General features: G+C 39.1%; 1 protein-coding gene across 12 annotated transcripts in view; it reads right to left on the bottom strand.

The window, feature by feature from the left end:
• Bmpr1b (bone morphogenetic protein receptor, type 1B) overlaps positions 1 to 21,806 on the bottom strand; it is a 332,451-nt gene that overhangs the window by 37,413 nt on the left and 273,232 nt on the right. For 11 of the 12 annotated variants that reach the window (XM_006500940.4, XM_006500942.2, XM_006500939.4 and 8 more), the window contains one exon: positions 5,810 to 5,969. In XM_006500940.4, the coding sequence (XP_006501003.1) occupies positions 5,810 to 5,952 (143 nt within the window). In that variant the 5' untranslated portion in view covers positions 5,953 to 5,969. Of the gene's footprint in view, positions 1 to 5,809; positions 5,970 to 14,355; positions 15,421 to 21,806 lie in introns of those variants that run through there. The other variant, XM_006500943.4, reaches the window with a different exon arrangement.

The raw sequence follows: 21,806 nt of genomic DNA on the forward strand, positions 1-21,806 counted from the left end.
GCAATGATTTTAATTCTTCTCACTTCTAGGCTATTGGATTTACAACAGCCTTCTGGGACCCAGTCCCATTGTGAATTATTGTGGAGGTATAGAAAGCAGTTTCACAAGTCATAGACAATGGCATCAATAATACCTTTATTCAAAGGGAGGGAAATAGGACTAGAAAGATAGCTTAGAGGCTATGGCTGAAAACCACTCTTGCACGCCTCCAAGGACTGACAGTTCCCAGTGATCGATAAGTAGTCCTGCACATTTTCAAAGTTGTACCAAATTCTTGAATGCTTGAGTTTCCTTTGAGTTTAAGTTTCGATCATAATCCATTTTAAAGAACAGACTGAGAACACCATGTCTTTGAAAACACTTGTTTCACTTTCAAGGGAGCACGATAAGTTTTCAAATTTTCCAGCACAAGTAATCTAATGGTACACACAACTTGTACAGTTGCTGTTTGATTTTGTAGATTTTTATCAGTAAGTAGCCAATAGCTTACACACAGCAGTTTTGTTGAGGACAGTTTTGTTTTTTGTTTTTTGTTTTTTCTCGTATGTGGAACACACTCAAGCATCAAGGACCAAAGGAGGCAGCACAAGGAGGAGGCAGTCTCGATTTGAGGAGCACATAGACTATACAGACTGATTCTAAAGGGAAGACAACAACTTCAGGCAGCACAGATAGAAACCATAAGCTAGCTAGCGTTTTCACCAACAGGCTGTGGAAGAGCAAGGAAGGGCAGGCAGTGGCAGTTTCCAAAGCTGCAGATTCCTAAGGGTTTTATTAATCATCCTCCTCCCTAGCCTATGACATAAGTGGATTTCCATAGGCAGAGGGAAATACAAAAAATATTACTGTGTGCTTCTTTCTCTGTTCTTTTCTCTTTTGGGTCAGTATATGGGAAGAGGGTATGAAGTTACCAGCATTGATGTCAAAGTACCTGTATGGAAATTGCCTTTGACTCTGTCTTTGAGAACTGTCTCTCTCTAGCCAGCATCCTTCCCTGCCAATCATACTGACTGATTTTTCTATGAAGAACTTATTTTTCTATGAAGCAAACTTTTTAAAATACTGGCCCAACTTTACATTCACTAAGTATCTGTAGATCTTTACATATAGATTTTTACTCTTACTACCTACCCTTTGCAGAGCCTTACAATCTCTAATAGTCCTTCAAAAGTGCTCCTCTCTCCTGTTTTATTTACCTGACCAATCTGTATATTAATAGTGTTGCTGGAGAGAATTGACATTCTCTATCTCTTCTCTGAAATCTTCACTAGATAATCTAAAGAGGCCCAATACTATTCAATTTTTATTAAACCAGTTACCAAATTGGTCCCATTTACTCTCAGGTCTGAGAATGAGATGTACAAAAATAGTTCTTATAAAAGCCTTCATCACTGACTTAAAATATCAGAGTAATGACCAAATCACAGGTCATAGTGGAGGAGTCAGTGTTCTCTTAAGTAAAATTATTTGGAATCCACACCTACAACTAGAAAAGATAATCTCATGATCCTTGGTGTTTGGGTGGCCAACACTAGAAAAATTGAATGACTCTAATGACATTCAGCATGCTCATTAGCTTTTTATTTCACTTCACACCTGTGCTTCAAGACATACAGTTAGCTAGCATCTGGGAGGCCGAAGTAGGCAGGGTCTATGAGTTCAAGGTCAGCCTGATCTACAAAGAGAGTTCCATGCCAGAAAGGGTTCCATGATGAGACCTTGTATTAAAGGGGGGTGGGGGGGGAGTGGAGGAGAAAGAGGAAGAGAAAAATAGGATGAATAAGAAGAAAAGGAAGGAGGAGGAGGAAGAAGAGGAGAGTGATGGAGGAAGAAGAGGAGAGGGAGAAGGAGGAGAAGATATCAAGAAAGACAACCACAGCTGGAGACCTAATTCCTCTTTCAAACAGCTAGTATCATATGCATATTCTTCATACAAACAAGCATGTCAACTTACTATACTTGATAACTACTCATGCAGGAGAATTTCTGATCAGAAACCAGTAATTTAAATGAGGAAGTATTAAAATTATTCCTGAAAGATAAACAAATGATAGTGATTACAAATGGATAGACTAGAGGATGGTCATGAGACAAGCACCCACATTAAAAAAAAAATTCTATCAAAGACTCTAAGAAGGTAAGGGACTCGTAAAGCCAGATAAGAGCACATATAGGGAAAGTAAAGAAGCAAGTCTGAGCCAACATTTGCTAGAATGAGAAAGTGACACAGAGGAGGACATGGGGAAAACCACCTAAGAAGGGTTGGCTTAGGCTTTGCAGCTCAGAAGGCTGCAGTGATGATCTGCAGTCCACTCAGCAGTCAGTAAATGGAAGGGCTACAATGCAGCAGGACACCTGGAAGCTTCCTTAGAAGGCAGACATCTCCTTGGGGGAGAAGTCTCACTGGCCTTACCCCTCACTTGTGATTACAGATGCAAACACTGTACTCACAACAGGCCAGGCTAGTCTTGAACTTGCAGCCTACCCTCTACATTTACTTTTCTAATGCTGGGATTAAAGGTGTTCACCACACATCTGGCTCAATAATTATAACTTCTTGTTGGCTAGTAAAAACAAACAAACAAAAAACGAGAGTACTGAAGAATTTACAAACCCCTAACATCCACCTATGTTTTCTGACTTAGCCAATGAAATTTCACAATGGATTTAAGTATGAAACAATCTTGGTTGTCCCACTACTGGATTACTTTCTAAAGGGTGGTGGAAGTGATACTGAATAAGAAACCTACTTGAGACATTTAGCTTGAGCGATTTTTGTGTAGCACAGAATCTAAAGGCAAACAGCTTATATTATATAACCCATAAAAAAGTGTACCCTTGACCTTCAAGCTGCTTTGCCTAGGAGTACAAGAGTCAGAACAGCAAACTGCTCACTGCTGGTCTGTAAAGATATTAAATCAGAACCTGAAACTTGCATAGCAATTTCATATAATAAATTCATGTCTGCTAAAACTTACAAAAACATTAAAAAGGACAAATAATTTGCAAGCTTTTAAATGAATGGCTTTAATAATTGATCCTGATGGTAGTTTAGGAAAGTACTCGTGCTCAGCTTTGCGTGTGTGGTGGGGTATTTGTTAACAGAAAGAGTTTGAGAAGTAATGCTTTAGAAGGAAAGACTAGAGAATGGCCTTGCAGAAATGAGACAACGCCATGTGCTTCTTCTAATTCTTAGCAGTGGCTCTCAACCTTCCTAATGTTGCAACCCTTTCACACAGTTCCTCATGTTGTGATAATTCTAACCATAACATATTTTGTTACTACTTCATAATTATAATTACGGTTATAAATTGTAATGTAAATATCAATCAGTGTTTTCTGATGATCTTTGGGGATCATGGTCCATAGGCTGGGAACCACTGTCCCAGAATAAGGAACAAAGATGGTCCCTGTGATACATCCATTAGAAGACTCAACTGGAATAGGCTCCTCACTCACAAAATGAGTATCATGCACAAAAGAGAAATATCCTCAGAGAACCCAGCAGGGTTGGCTGCTGATCAAGAATTCACAACTTGGAGTTCTGGCCAACTTTTTATTATCATATCATCATAGTGACTTTGGATAACATAACCTTTGAGAACCTCACATTCTTACCTGGGTATAAACAGTAACTATTGCATTTTCACAAGAATGCTGTATTAATTAGATGGGTGAGGGTAATCATATGATCATTTCAGTAAATACTAGTTTTCTGTTGACTTCTACAAGTCAATACATCAATACTGAGTGGCATATTCACGTTCTTTTGAGGGATTCCAATGTTATTATTGTGGGTTTTATCTCTGTTTTCCTTACTACAATAAATTCAAGTTTGACCACTACATAATTAAAATCCCATCCCAATCTGGTTGCCATCTCTCCTACCTTAAATATTTCTGAATTACTCTAATTAATGCCATCGGTTCTGATTTCTACTTTTAGTCCTTGTCACATTCAACCTCTAGCTGTACCCAATGCAGCTCACATAGCTTCCTCACTAACATTAGTTTCCATGACACATATTTCTGTTTGTCCCCTTGGATATTCTCCTTGACCTAAATTTGCAATGTCTCATGGTTCTGCCCTACTTTAGCAGACAGTGTTCCACAACTGACCCTGGCCCTGTTTCACCATAGCTATGGTTTCTCTTCAACTTTGAGCTTCTTCACTTTACCACTTCATCTGGTTAGTGAAGCACTGGTGTAGGTAGAGGCTGTAGGATGTTGCTCTTATACTCATAATAGAAAGAATATCCTGTGCAGCTACTGTCCCCCAAAGAAAGAAGAGGATCATGGCAAGCCCAAGTCCAAAAAATCACTCTCAAGCCACAGTTCACCAAGCCAGCAGCGCTCAGCATGTCTAAGTGAGAAAAACAAACACTTCCTTTGTAAGCCTGAAAATTCTCTCTCTCTCTCTCTCTCTCTCTCTCTCTCTCTCTCTCTCTCTCTCTCTCTCTCTTTTTTGTTTGTTTGTTTTTGTTTTTTTGAGACAGGGTTTCTCTGTGTAACCCTAGATGTCCTGGAAATTACTCTGTAGACCAGGCTGGCCTCAAACCCAGAAATCTGCCTGCCTCTGCCTCCCAAGTGCTGGGATTAAAGGTATGCGCCACCACTGCCTTGCAAGCCTGCAAATTCTTAAGGAGTGTGTTCCCTAGCTAACACTGGCCACTGCTCTATTTTATTATCCTTTTTAGATTTTTAAAATATTTGTAGATTCTTAATGTGATATCTTGGGGATGGAACTTACACCCAACCATGAAGTTTATTTATGTCTTATGTGTCATATACAAACAGAGAAGGAACATAATTTTACACAATATTTTTAGTGTGCCTGCATTGTGCCTGTGACCCATCACATGAAGTCAGGTGAGGAAATTTCCACTGGTGGAATCACATCTCCCTTTTGGAAACATTTCAAATTTGTCATTTTTTGGACTAGGGATACTAGTACAACAACGTGCATCAGAGTCCTCATCATGATAAGTGTTATAAAAACTCTCCACAATAACAAAAACGTTTGACTCAGTTTGATGTGCCTTCCTGGCTGATAGCAGTCTAAACAGTTACTGAGATATTCTTCCTAGACTCTGAAACTGGTAGTTTCTCTCCCCATTGGAGACCTGACCCCTCTTAATGCACACTCTGCATCTCTGGCATCACTCCCAGGAGCCATGATGCTACTATGGGTAGTTAGCACTTTCTCTCTTGCTCTGCTCCAGTCTCAAGAAGCTTTGGCTTTCTTTGTACTTCTTCCCTACTGTAGGTGACAAACAGGTATCCTAACTATCAAAATGGATGAAGCTGTATAAAGATGTATACAAAGAAAAATGCTTTAGATTATTTAAAACTAAACTCTTTGTCTTTATAACACATTATTTCCAACATCATAGTTTCATGACTGTGACAATTTCTCTACTGACATGTGTTGATTTCATCTAAACTCCATCAGAGAACTGCTTTCCAGAAACAGTTTATTAATCTCTTACCAGTGCAAAATACTAACAATCTCAGTATGGTGAGTGGTTACAACAAGATCAGCATATATACATGGAACCTATGTTACATGAATATGCAAAGGTTTTTGAAGAACATAATAGTTTTTGTTCATTGACAAGGAGCCTGAGATCTGTGTTCTATTTATGTGTCTAGGGAAAAAGAAGACTCAAGTACCAGTTCAGGGTAAGATGTGAGTAGATATTTCTCTATATAGAGTACCATCTCCAGGTCATACTCTTGGAAACACTGTATATTTAAAATGGCATGTAATCATGTGTGAAAGAGACATTTGAACCATTTCTATCACCAACCTGCAGATATTGTTGACTGAGTCTTCCGGACAGTGGTGGTGGCATTTACAACGTAGGATCTTGGGCCGAGGGGTGGGGGCTGTACTCTCTCCATCCTCCTTCTTGGTGCCCACATTTAATTTTCCAGAGCTTCGTAAGAGCATGTTATCAATAAACTTCTCTGAAAAGAATAATGGATGAGGGTTAGGACAGCCTTCCAGCCTTTAGTGGAAGAGACAATATGTCATTGTGTTAAGATAACTTGTGACAAAGATTTCAAACAAAAGACTTATATTTTGATGATTTTATTGGAATAAATGTTATCAATCTCGCTTTTCAGATAATAAATTCAAGTCTTGAATTTTAATTAATTAATGTACACACAGTCAAATAATGGAGCAACATTTTGAATCCAGATTGTCTGAAACCTAACATAACACTATCCTTTTTTTTTTTTTAACTTAATCACAAGGTTGATTTGAGGTAAATAATTACACTAATTTGCTTTCTATTGTTGTGACAAAACACTAGCCAAAACCAACTTGGAAAGCAAAGAGTTTATTTCATCTTATCATTTCTGGATCACAATCTATTAATTGACGAATATTAGGGCAGAAACCTGGAAGTAGAAACTAAAAACAATATCCATGGAAAAATGATCCTTTCTGCTTACTCCCTCTGGCTGGCTCAGCTACGGTTTTTTGGTACAACAGAGGACCATGTGCATAGGGACAGAACATAAATTAGCAATTAAGAAGCTGTCCCACAGACATGCCCATAGGACAATCTGATGAAGACAATTCCAGAGTTTAGGTTCTCTCTTCCCAGGTGGGCCTAGTTTGTGCCAAGTTGACAAAAACTAACCAGTACAACAGTGCATATTTAATTTAATCAGTGCAAAAAAAAAGGGGTAGAAAAACAAAAAGTTAGAAATTACACATTTCCAAAGATGTGTCTTTTCCACCAGCTTTTACAGAGAGAAGTGTTTATCTGTGACATTTCTATCATCTTTAACAGGAGACACTATGCAGGAATGATCTCCTAAAGGCAGGTGGCCTGGGTGTAATAACAGGAATTTCTATCGTCCAAATAGACATCCAAATTGCCTTGTATAACTTTATGATACTCTGTAACACATTTCATTATTCTTAAAATTATGATTATAAACATCCAGTTTAAATTTTTCTCTCAAACCACATCTAACTGGACTATAATTATAACAAATTTCAAAAAAATATTTGGTTGTAGATTATTTAGTTAAAACAATAAAGTTATATCTCAGAAGGAATAAATTCAGTATTACAGGATATTACATGGAGTGCATTTATTATTTTTATATACATGATTATAGTCACAGATTGAAACAGAAAATGAGAAAATTAAGAAAATTTATCTGTGATAACTTTTATTGGAACTTCTATGTATTAAGCTAAATAGTCAAATTTTATTGAATAATTTGTGCAAGAATCATGGATGTGTCTAACCAGGGTAGGTGGTTGAGTCAGTAAAGTACTTGCTGAGCAAGCTTAAGCACTAAGTTTTATCCTAAGCACCTATATGAAAAAGATGGTCATAGCTGTGGCCAAATCTCAGTGCTAGGGAAGCAGAGATGCAGAGATTCCCAGGGCTTTCTGGCCAACATTTATTTAATCCAGCCATATTCTAGATTCCAGTATGTCCACACACATCTTTATGATAGAGTTGTCATCCATAAGTTAACAGGATACAGTGAAATTAAACATGTCTTGTAACATCCCTTGTCTTGTAAGCCATTAGTTACAAGTCTGTTCACAGCAGAGTGTCAACACCTGTTTAAAACAGTACATATAGGTATGTCTGTATATCACTCAGCCATAGTAAATTCTTTCTCTGTAAATTTGGCTTGATGACCTGAGTTGTGTCTAGGGACAGTATAATGAAAAAGCTTATGCAAAACTCTTACTTCCTGCTTCTTCTTTGAAGTTTAAAAACAAACACTTAATATTCACTTATTATGCGGAGGTCCTGCTAAGAATGCTTCTCTTCGGATGGTGAAGGAGACTAGAAAGGTAAATCCCATGCTTACAGTACTAGAGGTTTTATTTTCCCTTTCTTCCCCTCAGGTCAGGGACTTGGAAAACAAAGCATAAACAAATCAGGAGAACTCCTACCAAATCACAGTGGGTAGGGATTTCCTTCCTGTCCTCTTTTCCCATCAGGCTTTGCCTTTTTTCCTGGGAAAACTAAGTAGGTTGAGAGCAAGCCAAAGGCTAAAGAAAGGAATAAAAAAGAAGAGCTCTACGACACTGTTATCCTATAAGGAAGCCTACTGGTAAGGAGTGCTGTCTGGAAGCTTCCACTCAGCCAGCTCTTTCATTATGTCATGCTACCACGCATGAGTCACTAGTTCAGGGACAGGGGCTATCTGAAGAAAAACCTCAGACACTAGAGACTGAAGACAAAACACACATACAGAGAAAACAACCAGGAAGAAATAGAGTATGAAGGCAAATAACTGTAAAGACAACTGTTATCAACACTCAGCTTATTCAAAGGCACACCAGGAAAACAAAGTGCATTGCTGTGAAAAGCGAGGAACGCCAAACATATGACTCCATCGATGAAAATCTCAGCGGCCTGATTGAAAGATAAGCTATACGAAGAGGAAAAAACACACCAAGGAAGAGGCTCAAGAACTTCATGGACACCAGTATGAGAAGATCAGCATAGCAGTCTCCTCAGAGAGACTTGAGAAAACAGTAGATGATCAAGCCAGTAAGTAAAGCACACACTGACTTATCATGAGCTTCTAGTGTTAAATGGCAAAGTATAAGAATCAGAACGATGGGGCTGGAGTGATGGCTCAAAGGTTAAGAATATTTGCTGTTTTACACAGGACTCTGGTTCAATTCCCAGTACCTACTGGTAGTAAACAACCAACTATGGGAACATGATTTTGGAGGGAAAGAGTTTATTTCATCTTACAGCTTCTAACTCTATCCAGGGAAGTCAGAGCAGAAACTTGGAAGCAGAAACAAATGAAAAGGCCACGGAGGGATGCTGTTTACTGGCTTGCTCCTCATGGCTTGCTCAGCCTTCTTTGGTATACAGGACCATTAGCCCAGGGATGGCACCATCCGCAATGGGCTCTGCTCTCCCAAAGTAATCACAATTTAAAAAAATGCCTTACAGGCTTGCGTACAGCCTGATCTTATGAAGGCATTTTCTCCATCTAGGCTCCATCCTCTCAGATGACTCTAGCTTTCGTCAAGTTGACATAAAACCACCCAGCAGAGACCTGCATTCTAGTATGTAAATTTTCAGAATTAAAAAGACTTTCAGTTTGTAAAGAATCAGAGTCAAGAGTGAAAGAAATAAAAATAAGATTGAAATGGCAATTGCAGAAATCTATTTTCAATTAAAGATAAAATAAGGCCAGGCATGGTGGCACACGCCTTTAATCCCAGCACTCGGGAGGCAGAGGCAGGTGGATTTCTGAGTCCAGTTCGAGGACAGCCTGGTCTACAAAGTGAGTTCCAGGACAGCCAGAGCTATACAGAGAAACCCTGTCTCAAAAACAAAACAAAACAAAACAAAACAAAACAAAACAAAACCAACAACAATAAAAAAATTAAAAAACAAAAAGATAAAATAAAATTGAGAATGGCATTGTATTCTCACATAATTAAAACTAAAACTGCACTCATGAGTAAGAGAGTGGCCCAAAATTTGGGTGAAAAGTATACAATATGTGAAGGTCAACATGCGGGCAAAATATGAATCAAATATGAAGGTAGTAAAATGTAGTTTAATATTCAAGGTATCAAAGTACTTTCTATACACCTTTGTCAAAAATCCCCTGGAAGAGATAGTCTATCCCTATGAGATTTAGATAAAGGAATGAGCCTTTGGCAAGTGGAAACCCAACTTTCAAGGAAGGTGAATATTCCACATATTGTAAGTCAGTAGGATTCAATCTAATACCCACTTAAAGGCAGGTCACAAGACCTTGAAATGGAGATAGTTACGATGTATTATTAACAGAATGACACACACATTTTTTTTTATTTGTGCTGACTGTGCAGTTTGAAAATGAGTATGTGATAGAAACATACTATATGGGAACTGATATTTCTACCCATGCACCACATATGAGCAGATATGTGTGTAGACAATGGGAGTGAAGGCGTAGAGAATCCGGTCATCCTTCCCGTTGTGGGAAGCCTAAAGGCCATGGGCATCAGTGCGAATGTTAAGTTAGAGATACTGGGGAGACTTTTTAAAGAGAAATGCAAACAGGCATATATGTCATTGTAACTGGAAAACACTAGTTGAAATGTAAGTATCTCTACATTGTACTAAAGCAAGTACATGAGAGACATGAGGTTGGCTCATACCATTATGCAGATAGTGGACCTGCTGAAGAAAAATTATCTATGAGGGAATAATTTTACACCATGAAATTTCCTCTTTGCATCCAAATGGGCTGTAACTCCTGTTTCTATACCTGAACTTATCCGTGGGCTAGCAAATCAGAACTGATCATGGTTAAGAGGTAATTCAAGTGAATTTACAAACTGCCTTTCTGTTCAAAATGGGGAAGAGGTTGTTTTGACATCCTGATACGAAATGAAAAACATCAACAAGGAATAAACCAGAAAAATAAAAGTTTCACATTAAAGATGGCCACGTTCCTTAGCTCATCATCACACATGGGACTCACCGCTGAGCCATGTGAATGGGTTCTTGGCAGCACTGACATTAAGTATACTAATGGTTTAATGGCAAGCTTTGGTTTGGTTTGGTTTTCTCTTTTCTTTCAAGGTGATGTCTCATTATATAGCCCAGGCTAGCCTTGAATTCACTCCATAGTTAAAAATGTCCTCAGCTTGAAATCCTCCTAACTCACTCTACTGAGTACTAGGATTACAGGTACAAGCCAGCCATGCCCAGTTGGTTGACCATGCTTTTGTGTGTTTATGTGCATGTTTGTGACAGTTTTTGGAAAATAAGCATACTTCATTCTATATTGTTGATTATCAACAAGCTATTCAGTATAGGTTAAACATTCCCAACAACCCCAAATCTGAAATATCCTCAAACCCCAAATCCTTTCTTTTAAAGACTTATTTTGTGTATGTGAGTACACTGTAGCTGTCTTTAGACACACTAGAATATGTCATAGGATCACATTACAGATGGTTGTGAGCCACCATGTCGTTACTGGGAATTGAATTCAGGACCTCTGATAGATCAACAGTGCTCATAACTGCTGAGCCATCTTTCTAGCCCTCCTCCAAATCTTTTTAATGTTTAAATGCTAAGTCACATAGTTCAATGTTTATAAACTTTTTTTCTTTTTTTTTTATTACGTATTTTCCTCAATTACATTTCCAATGCTATCCCAAAAGTCCCCCACACCCTCTCCCCCCCACTCCCCTACCCACCCATTACCATTTTTTGGCCATGGCGTTCCCCTGTACTGGGGCATATAAAGTTTGCGTGTCCAATGGGCCTCTCTTTCTAGTGATGGCCAACTAGGCCATCTTTTGATACATATGCAGCTAGAGTCAAGAGTTACAGAGACAAAGTTTGGAGCTGAGACAAAAGGATGGACCATCTAGAGACTGCCATATCCAGGGATCCATCCCATAATTAGCCTCCAAACGATGACACCATTGCATACACTAGCAAGCGTTTGTTGCAAGGACCGTGATATAGCTGTCTCTTGTGAGACTAGGCCGGGGCCTAGCAAACACAGAAGTGGATGCTCACAGTCAGCTATTGGATGGATCACAGGGCCCCCAGTGGATGAGCTAGAGAAAGTATCCAAGGAGCTAAAGAGATCTGCAACCCTGTAGGTTTATAAACTTTTATGTAAAATTATTTTAAAATATTTCATAAATTTACTCTCAGGTAATCTATAGTGTCTATAGCAATCTATAGTGTCTATAGAAAATGAAACAGGTTAATTCTCATTTAACCTCAGTCCCACCCCAAAGGTATCTCATTATATAGAAGCAAATACCCTGAAATTAAAAACAAAACAAAAATGACAACAACAACACTCTAATAATGGTTCTAAACTCTATATTATGAATCATGAATACTCAGCCTGAAATATTTTACAGACAATCTTGGGTCAAGCACTTCAGTTACAAAAGACAAATATCCAAGTCTAGTAACTCTAAGGATCTTTTTTTTTTTAATCAAAAGCCAACTTAGAAACACTGAAAAAACTCAAGTAAAAGCTGCTCCTCATATAAAGACGATGAAGACGCATTATTGCATTCAACCCTTATGCAGACAGAATGCAAGCTGTTTTAAACCAGAAAGACATTAACAGCACCAAAAAGATAGGTAACTATCACTATCTCATAATCGAGACAATAATTCAATAATTACTTAAACAGAGGTAGCATTTAACTACCCAAGGTGGTTTTCATGCAACATGACCTAAGTAAACGAAGGCAGAGAGATGAGAAAGTGCCTCCTTCCGACTAGATTACCATTGACTAAATGGCAAGCTGTCAATATGGCAGAACTAGGAAGGAGTGTCTTGCTTCTGTCCGGATAGTCAGATCAAGGAGATAATTTATAGATGTGTATGCAGTTGATATTTATTAGTCCGAGGTTAATTTACTAGGAATGAGGTCACAGTTCACAGTTGCCAGAAAACTCGGGACAAATTGAGTAAAAACCGGAAAAGAACACTGAAGAGAGCAGATGTGAGAGTTTAGATCATCAATGCTGTGAACAGACCCATTGGACCCATCGCAGGCTACGCAAACCAAAGAAAGGCCGTGCAGTCCCTGAATAGCCTATCCACAGTAGTGCAGAACAGCCAATTAGAAGCTGTGTGGCTTTAAAGTTATAATTGTGGGAAGGGATTTATAAAAGAGTTAGTTTCATAGATCATATTACACTGAACTCAAATAAAATCCACAGATAAAAACCTCACAGATAGAAGGCAGGGTTTCAGGGCTATGAGCAAAACAGTATATATCACTATTGCCTAAAAAATAGTAATTTATTACATGCACTTACAAAAATAATCATTTTGTTTAAAATGTAATACATTTTTAACAATGATAATAATGCTGAAATAGGAAGCAGAAGGTTAAATATGTAACTATCAAGATAAGCACATCAGAAACAATGAAAATAGCCCAAATATCAGATGTTTTATTAAAAGAACATCTCAGTGGTCATTAGTTGCCTGTAGTTTTTTGACTAAGGGTTGGACCCTGTGAATTTTTTTTTTCCTTTCCACATTAGAATTTCACTTCCACTCTATTATCATTGTTAAGGTCTTGAAATATTGGCTGTCTTTTCTATTCTACAAAATTTCCATTAGAGGGCAGACAGGAGCAAGAAGTGGAAATCAAAGGTTTGCACATTGTCTTGGGTAAAGAAGTGGGAGAATAAGCTAAAGTGCTGAATTGTTGAAATCTGCTAGCAATCCTTGGTCCCATTCGTATATTTAATAATGTCAATAAAGTTCCTTTTTATTTTCAGTCGGTGATTTAAATACCTGTTTATTTCTTTGAACAGTTAGTTGTTTGTCTAATATTTTAGAAAACTGACAAATGGAATTTTGATTCTAAAATGACCAGAGCAAAACTGCATATTGGGGGGGGGGGAGGTAGGAGGAAGGAGGAAAAGCTTGCTTTTTGAGACTCAGAGTTGAATGGAAAGGCCCTGGTTCCCAGCGGTGTTATTGCTCAGAGACTGTCAAGTGACAGATATGGTCACTGACCAATAGAGCCTGACAAATGGGCTCCCCTGCTCAGCTCAGCTACCCTCTTACTAATTGGCCTTAGTGACTAAGCCTCCAAAAAGAATGTGGCGAATGACAGTATTCATTGGGTAGATCCTTAAGGGATGGACCAGAGTTAGAAAACAGGGTCTTTCTCATGAAACACCTATGCAGGTCCCTGTTCCCCACCACTATGCCTCTTTCCCTATGCATGCACACTCACATTACCACACCACTCTGGATGTGTTGAACGATCAAAATGCCCATGTTATAATATCAGGCTCAAAACCTGCTAGAGATCACAAAGCAACAGAATGAAAGTAAACACTCCCTCACTTGTTTTGTGGTGTTCAATTCATGTCGAGCTACATTTGCACGCACTTATTTTGCACTGATGCCAAATTATGAGCCTGAGTCAGTGTAGAGGAACTTAAAGGTATTGTACCATCACGCCTATATTTTAGACAACAGCTAGGCTTTTGCCCAGACTTTGTAATCCTTTGAACTTACAGAGAGTCAATAAAAATGTTTACTGCGATATACATTATGCAAAATATTTTAGAACATAAAGTAGTCATAAGCATTTTGATACAATCTTCAACATAAGGAAAAGATCCAGTTAGCAAGTCACCATGATGTTTTCAGACATTAAACATCATGCTGAATCCTTATGGCCACACCTACTTAATATGTCAGTTAGGTCAACAATGCTGGAAAAGAAACTGAGCAGTGGGTTCAATGAAGATAACGCCATAAAAACAGCCATAAAACCAGCTAGATCCTGGGTGATTTTCAAGCCAGGAGCTGTGACTTTCTGAGGTGCTCTTACCTTCAGTTCCCCGTTTCTGAGAGTGCTGAGGCTAATCAAGGTGGATGTTCAACTTGCCAGTGTGCCAGAACTTACTCTGTGGTGCTGCCAAACAAGGCAAGGACATCGTGAAGCACAACGCCAGTTTAAACTGAACAGGCAATATGTACAATATATGCAATAATGAAAGTGTAACCGTGGAGTCAGAAAGATAGGAGGTTTGTCTGCCTTGTACCAGATATATATTTCCTCTCTACAAAATTAAAAATAAACCCTTGAGGACATTTAAGATCTTTATGTTTCTAATCTTAATTGCCTGATAACTAAAGGACACTTTAGCTACAGTGAGTATTGACCAAAAGACAGAAATATATCGATAATTCACATATTTTTACTACATAGTATAAAATTGGTGTGTATGTGTATACACATAATCTAATCTTGGAGTTCAGTTGTTAACTACAGTCATTACCAGTGCACTTAACAGTTTATTTATGATGACAAAATTAACTGAAATGAAATTAAAATATTCAAAGCCCTTCTTAGAGTCTCAAGAAAATTCTGTAAATGAACTGCTTAGAATGTGAGTGCTGTGCATAAGGCTCTGGTCTTTGCTGTTCTTGGTGATGCTTGTTTATTTATTTGTTTATTTTTCCTACACTGCATATCTTATAGAAAAATTTTCTAGAAACCAAACAAAAATTGGCATGAATTACAAACAGACATTTCTCTTGTTGTTCCAAGGGTGTACATTTTCTTATTAAAATTAATTATAGCCATCTAGATAAAAATGGCATATATACTATTTTTACAAAACCTTCATTTGGAATCATATTTAAGTCACTGTATTCATACTTTTAAACTTTGTCTTTCAAAGTAGGATTTGAAGGCTGGGGATGTAGCTCAGTTGGTCTAGGACTTGGCTGGGATTCACTAAGTTCTAGCATCAGATATGAATGGTTGTTATGGTGTATGCCTATGATCCTAGTTCTCAGAAAGTAGCAACATCAGAGGGAGGAGGCATTCAAGGTCAGCCAGGCCATATAGAGAAGGAAGGAAGGAAGGAAGGAAGGAGAGAAAGAAAGAAAGGAAGGAAAGAAGAAAGAACAGAAGAGAAGAGAAGGAAAGGAAGAAAGGAAGAAAGGAAGAAAGGAAGAAAGGAAGAAAGAAAGAAAGAAAGAAAGAAAGAAAGAAAGAAAGAAAGAAAGAAAGAGGGAATGAGAGGGAGAGGAGGAGGGAAGGAAGGAAAAGAAAAGAATTGTAAAAATGTAATTCTGATGTTTATAATCTATAAATTGAGAATGGAATGCCATTCCAATAAAGGAACTTAGAATGTCAAAAGCTATAAATAAAGGATGCTACAAGGAGGACTTTACACAATCATAACATTTGACTTTAAATATTTTTGGACAATGCTGGTGTAATGACAGCCTGAGTTCAATACATTTAATATGAAAGCTTAAATAATGTATGCAATGTTTCAGCTGTCATAAAGTAGAGTAAACAATACACTGTCGGGACCGAGGAGCTAAACCATACTTTCTTGTCGTTTGGGTTTTGTGTGTCAGATGTTTTAGTTCTCTGAGTTGTTCCATTCCACTTTCTGAGCTAAGAAAGAGAAAAGTCAAAACTGTGTGCATATACACACATGCGTGTTGTGTCTGTGTGTGCATGTGGGGGTGCACATGCATGTGCACACAGGGGCATGTGCAAGGACTGGCTTTGTGGAGCTTACATTTCTTGGAGAAGGATGCAAGAAACTGTAAGACAGAAAGTTTCTCTCACTACCCACTTTTTTTTTCTTTTTTTAATTTCTGCGTGCATGATGTCTGGTTGCCAAGTTTCCTGGGATGAGACATGAAAAGGAGATACAGAATTTCTAGGGTTCCCACTAAAACGCCCAGCACCATGGGCAGCACTAATCCTGCACCTGTGCTGTGTTATTCAGCAGTTCAGAAATGTGTCCCAGTCTGAGGCTGCCTAATGCAGCTCAGCTGTTTCCCTCAGTCCTTCCTTTGATTATGAGCTGGCCAAGGAGATTACTACAGTCAGGCCGTGCTCTGGGGTGCACCGTATGGTATCTGACAGTGGAAAGGTAAAGAGAAAAGAAAACCCTGGAATGGAGGTGGGGAGGGAGAGAGAGGGGGAAAGAGGAAGGGGGAGAGAGAGAAGGAGGGAGAGAAGGAGGGAGAGGGGGGAAGGAGAGGCAGGGAGGGAGGGAGAGAGAAGAGAGAAGGAAGGAGGGAGAGAGAGAAGGGAGGAGGGAGGGAGGGAGGGAGGGAGGGAGGGAGGGAGGGAGGGAGGGAAGAGGGAGGGAGGGAGGGAGGGAAGAGGAAGGGAGGGAGGGAGGGAGGAGGAAGGGAGGAAGGAGACAGAGACAGAGACAGAGACAGAGACAGAGACAGAGTCAGAGTCAGAGACAGAGACAGAGACAGAGACAGAGACAGAGTCAGAGACAGAGTCAGAGACAGACAGAAAGACCACGGGGTATTGCTATGCCTCATTTGAAAATCAGATGGTTAAAAGCTTTCTCTGACTTTATGCAAGTCAGAAAATAGTTTGAAATTCATCACTTAAACACCTACAGGGCCACATTACTAAGAGCACTCTCCAGGAGACTGTTGCAGCACTGTACAGCTTCAGCATAATCTCACATTTAGGTCCTTCTTCAGGGATAGTTTACAGATTCCCTTTGTAATGTCAAACCTTTCGTGCTGTTGGAAAGGGAAAGACACACCAAATGACTGCAGTTGCTTGCATCTTTTTTCTTTTTTAAAGCAAAGGTACTGTATCATTTGGGTTGACCTGTTGAAGGTTTTGGGTATGAAAAGTTACATTTGAGACTCAACCGTCCTACCGATGTGGTTAAGACATGATAAAGCCAGAAGTAAATTCTACAGTCACCACAGGAATGCTAGAAAAGCCTAGCCTATTCGGAAGTATCTTTCATGTATAACCCATCAAAGTACTGCAGACTTGAGAGGATGGAGAAGAAATGGCCACTCACTATGCTCACAGAGCCTTAAGAGCCAATCAGAGAATGGCATCTGAGTCCCCAAGTCTGTTAGTTTCCCTTTCTCCTGGTTACATTCGCTCACACCAAAACTTTCATGGTATTTTTTTTTTTTTTTTGGCTTTTCGAGACAGGGTTTCTCTGTATAGCCCTGGCTGTCCTGGAACTCACTTTGTAGACCAGGCTGGCCTCGAACTCAGAAATCCACCTGCCTCTGTCTCCCGAGTGCTAGCGTGCACCACCACACCCGGCTCCATGGTATACTTTTTTATCCGTGGTGGAAAAGCCACACTATGCATCTGAGCCTAACTTCTGTGCCACATTTAACAGTTTTTAACTTAGTCTAGGAACCATACATCTTTTCCTAATACCAAGTAATTAAACTAAATGGGGGCTAGAAAGATGACTCAGTGGTTAGGAGCACTGATTGCTCTTTCAGAGGGCCTTGGTTCAATTCCCATCCCCCATATGGTAGCTCACAACTGGTTGTAACTCCAAGATCTGACACCATCACACAGACAAACATGCAGGCAAAATACATAAAGTAAAAATAAAAAGAAATAAAATAAAACAAATAAGTACTGAAATAAAAATTAAATTAAAATGAAAAATGAAAAATATTTGTAGGCACAATAAAAGCCTGAAAGAAGAAAATTATATCAACTCTACAATGTAAGTATAATTTATATATAATAATGTATATACATATATGTGTGTATATATATTTTAAAAGAATATTTTTATTGCTTTGGACTTTTAGATACTATTTTTGTTGTCAGATATAAGTTAATGTTTTGTTTTAAAATTAGGAAAAGATCTATGTATATGCATGGGCATCTCCATAGAAGAAAATTAAGGTAGAAATTATCCCTATGCCCATAAGTGCACTCTGTCATCAGCATTAGACAAGTCTCAGGGGTTTCCCCTTACAGGCAGGTAGCCCTGTTAGAATGCTCATCTAATTACACATCATCAGTGCCAAGCACAATGAAGGAAGGCGCGAGAGAAACGTTGGTTTTCTCCTAACGTTTCCATTTATCCATGCTGCATATCCTGAGTGAAGTACGAAAGCTGGATGGCGTCACAGAGGAAGAGGACTGGAGTGCAGAGTTTGGTGACACCACAGGGAAACAAAGCACCATTGGTCCATGCTAATTATATTGAATTGGCTATTATAGTGATTCAAAAGCTATGACCCACCCCTCTACAGCTACACACACCACCACCACCACCACCACCACCACCACAGCTACCACCAGCACCACCACCACCACAGCTACTACCACCACCACCACCACCACCACAGCTACCACCACCACCACCACCACCACAGCTACCAGCACCACCACCACCACCACCACCACCACAGCTACTACCACCACCACCACCACCACCACAGCTGCCACAACCACCACCACCACCACCACCACAGCTACCACCACCATCACTTTGATTTGTAAGAAGAAGATTGCTAACAACAGTTGTACTGCATTCTGGGCAGAAACAATTTGGAGCAATCTTACGTGACACTATGTTATTATAAACACTGTGCTATCTTAAATCTGTGTAAGGCACACACCAGAACATTCTGGCCTCATGCAGATCAAGCTGTCCTTCTTTTGATAAAAATGATTTGGGTTTTCAAAACATTTTTCAAACAACTTTCATTTTTTATTTTTGACTGTACAACACTCAGCACCTCAGTAGTTTAGTCTTTAAAGGTCTCCTTGACATTTCTTTCCTTTTCTACTTTCCACATATTGTTCTATTTTTTTTTTTTTTTTTTTTTTGAGATGAGATTTCATGTTGTAGTCTAGGCTAGCTAGAAATGCACTGTGTAGCCGATACTGACCTCAGAGCCAAGTCAATCCTCCTGCCTCAGGGTCCTAAGTACTGGAATTCCAGGACTGGGTTACTACATATGGTGGCTTATTACTATTTCCCTTTATGCCAATAATATCTTCACACATTTTATTCTAAATTTAAGATTTTTTCCTTCATCCTTTTTAGAATTATCATCAACATGTGGGTTATTATAATACATAAACCACCAAAAAAAAAATAAAAACAAAGATTGACTGTAAGTCGATATGTGAAAAATAGCTCCCCTTCAGAATGGTTTTCTCCCACCTATTTGTGTATTTTGACTGACACTTCCCTAAAGCAGATGACATGTATGTTGTATTATTTCTCCCTGAATATACTGGTCAATTGTGCATATAACATCAAATTCAAATGAAGGAAGTAGAAAGGAAACATAGATTAGCATGCCTTATAGGGATGATGGAAGGAGGGGGTTGGAAACCATCATGGTTCTAATACAGAGACAGAAGACGGTGGCCTTCCTCAACCACTACAGCAGTCCAGTGTTCTTCCAGGGCCACGAAACCATGTGATTGAGTAAAATGTTTGCCAAAATGTATTAGCACACGTTTCAGCTGTCAAGCAGCAGTCCTTCCATTTAGCAATAACTGTACTCCACATAAAAACAAAGCAAATCGGGGCTGGAGGGATGGTTCACTGAGGAGAGCAATGTCTTGCTAGTCCAAGGACCTGAGTTCAGTCTCCGAAAATTCTCATCAAAAATTGCACGGGAGAAGCCTAGTATGATAGCACATGTTTGAGCCTGTGTGTTCTAGGAGGGGGATCTGGTACCTAAGGCTAGCTGGCCAGTTATCCTAGTGTACTTTATGAGCTCCAGGACCATTGCTGCACAGCCAAGGCACCTGAGGAATGGCAGGCAAGGTTGCCCTCCAGCTTCCACACACATGTGGTCATGCCTCTGTACACCCCCTTATACATGCTCATGTGCATGCACAAACCAGCAAAATAAACAGAGGCTGATACCAGCTTTAACTACTATACAAGTTAACCTGATTGAGCCCCACTAAATTGGAAGTAGTTTGTTTAGCACAGTTGTTTTTGTTTCTCTATGGAAAGATCAGAATGACCTTCGGAATGAACAGACACCTTTGTAAGAGCTTGGTTGAGCCTATTTATTTTCTTTCTCCCTTTTTATAAAGAGGGAAACTTTCACCATTTACTTTCACCATTAAAACCACAGTAGCTTATGAAGCGTCTCTCTTTCTATCCTCATAATAATTGGCCGAGAAAGTACTAAAATGACATTGGCTACTAAATAGGCAATTTGGAATAAAGAATTATTCTCTACAGTTACTTTCTCCTGTTCCTTTACCCTAGATTTCAGAACATGGTAGCTTTGTACATGTGAAAAATAAAGGCAAGATTTCCCCCCTCCGCTTCTTAGCAGTAAAGAAGACAGAAACCCTTCCAGTAGGCACCCTCCCATCCAGTCCACCCACCCGAGCGGTGCTAGGCTCTTTCTTGGCTCTGCAAAGTGCGAAGCTTTTTCTCCAGCAGGGAAGTATAAGCAGAGAGATCATTAGTTATAGCACGAAGACTGGCTGATAAGGCTGACTCTCTTCAGGAGCTATTCCACTATAAACAGTGGGCTGAAAGCCATTTATCTGCATTTTAGGATAAACAGCAGAAACTACTCATTTAAACAGATTGCAAGACATCAACTGCTGTTGCTGAGACAAAGGCAGCTTGATTTTAAAAGGAGAAATCTGTGAATTTAGTAAAACCCAGTGCGGAATGCTGAAATACAAAAGGCTACTGTATCTTCTAACATAAAAGTACATATAAAATACCTGCTGTGTTTCGAAAGGGGCAATAATTCAGCTATGAAAATTATTTCAGAGTGGCTTCGTACCCAGAGAACATTTACTGAAATTTGATGTTGTCTCTTATGTGACAACATTTAGGGTAATGCAGGTGTTGATCCAATGTATATCATCAAGCAATGCTTTTCCTATTCTGTGTAAAAACATAAAACTTAACTGGGTCTGTATTCTTTATCACCATTTCTACAGCATATAATAAAGGAAATTGAAAAAGGCTTTTTCAAAAACAAAACACAAAACTATTAGGGCTCTTTTATATCTTACTATAAATATATCTAGATGCACTTATCTATCAGTAACCTGTTCACCCAATGCTTCAAGAAAACACTACACAGTCAAACAGAACCTACCCCAGAACTCTTGATGTTGGATTCTTCGCTTGTCTTAGGATAAAGTTTACTAAAAAGTAAACCTTATCAGAAGCACCATAGACAGGGACACTGTGAACTTCTCTTGTCAGAAGCCCGTTGTTTCCACACATCAGATGTCAGAAGCTTTTCCAAACAATTCTGAGGTCAGAGCAGAGAACACACAGGTGTGTGCTATGTCAAAAAAAAACCTGAAGGGGAGTGTGGAATTTGATCCCTGCTCGGACACATTCATGTAGGCATTACAAACTCCCTCTGAAAGAATAGTACACTATTGCTAATTAACAAAATAAAAATAAATAAATAAAAACCACACCGCAGAAATGAGATCCTTTCCCTAGCAGGATTGTTCAAAGCACCTCTGCCTCCAACCTCAAACTTGCA

Source organism: Mus musculus, chromosome 3, assembly GCF_000001635.26.
Source record: "Mus musculus strain C57BL/6J chromosome 3, GRCm38.p6 C57BL/6J".
NCBI lineage: Eukaryota > Metazoa > Chordata > Mammalia > Rodentia > Muridae > Mus > Mus musculus.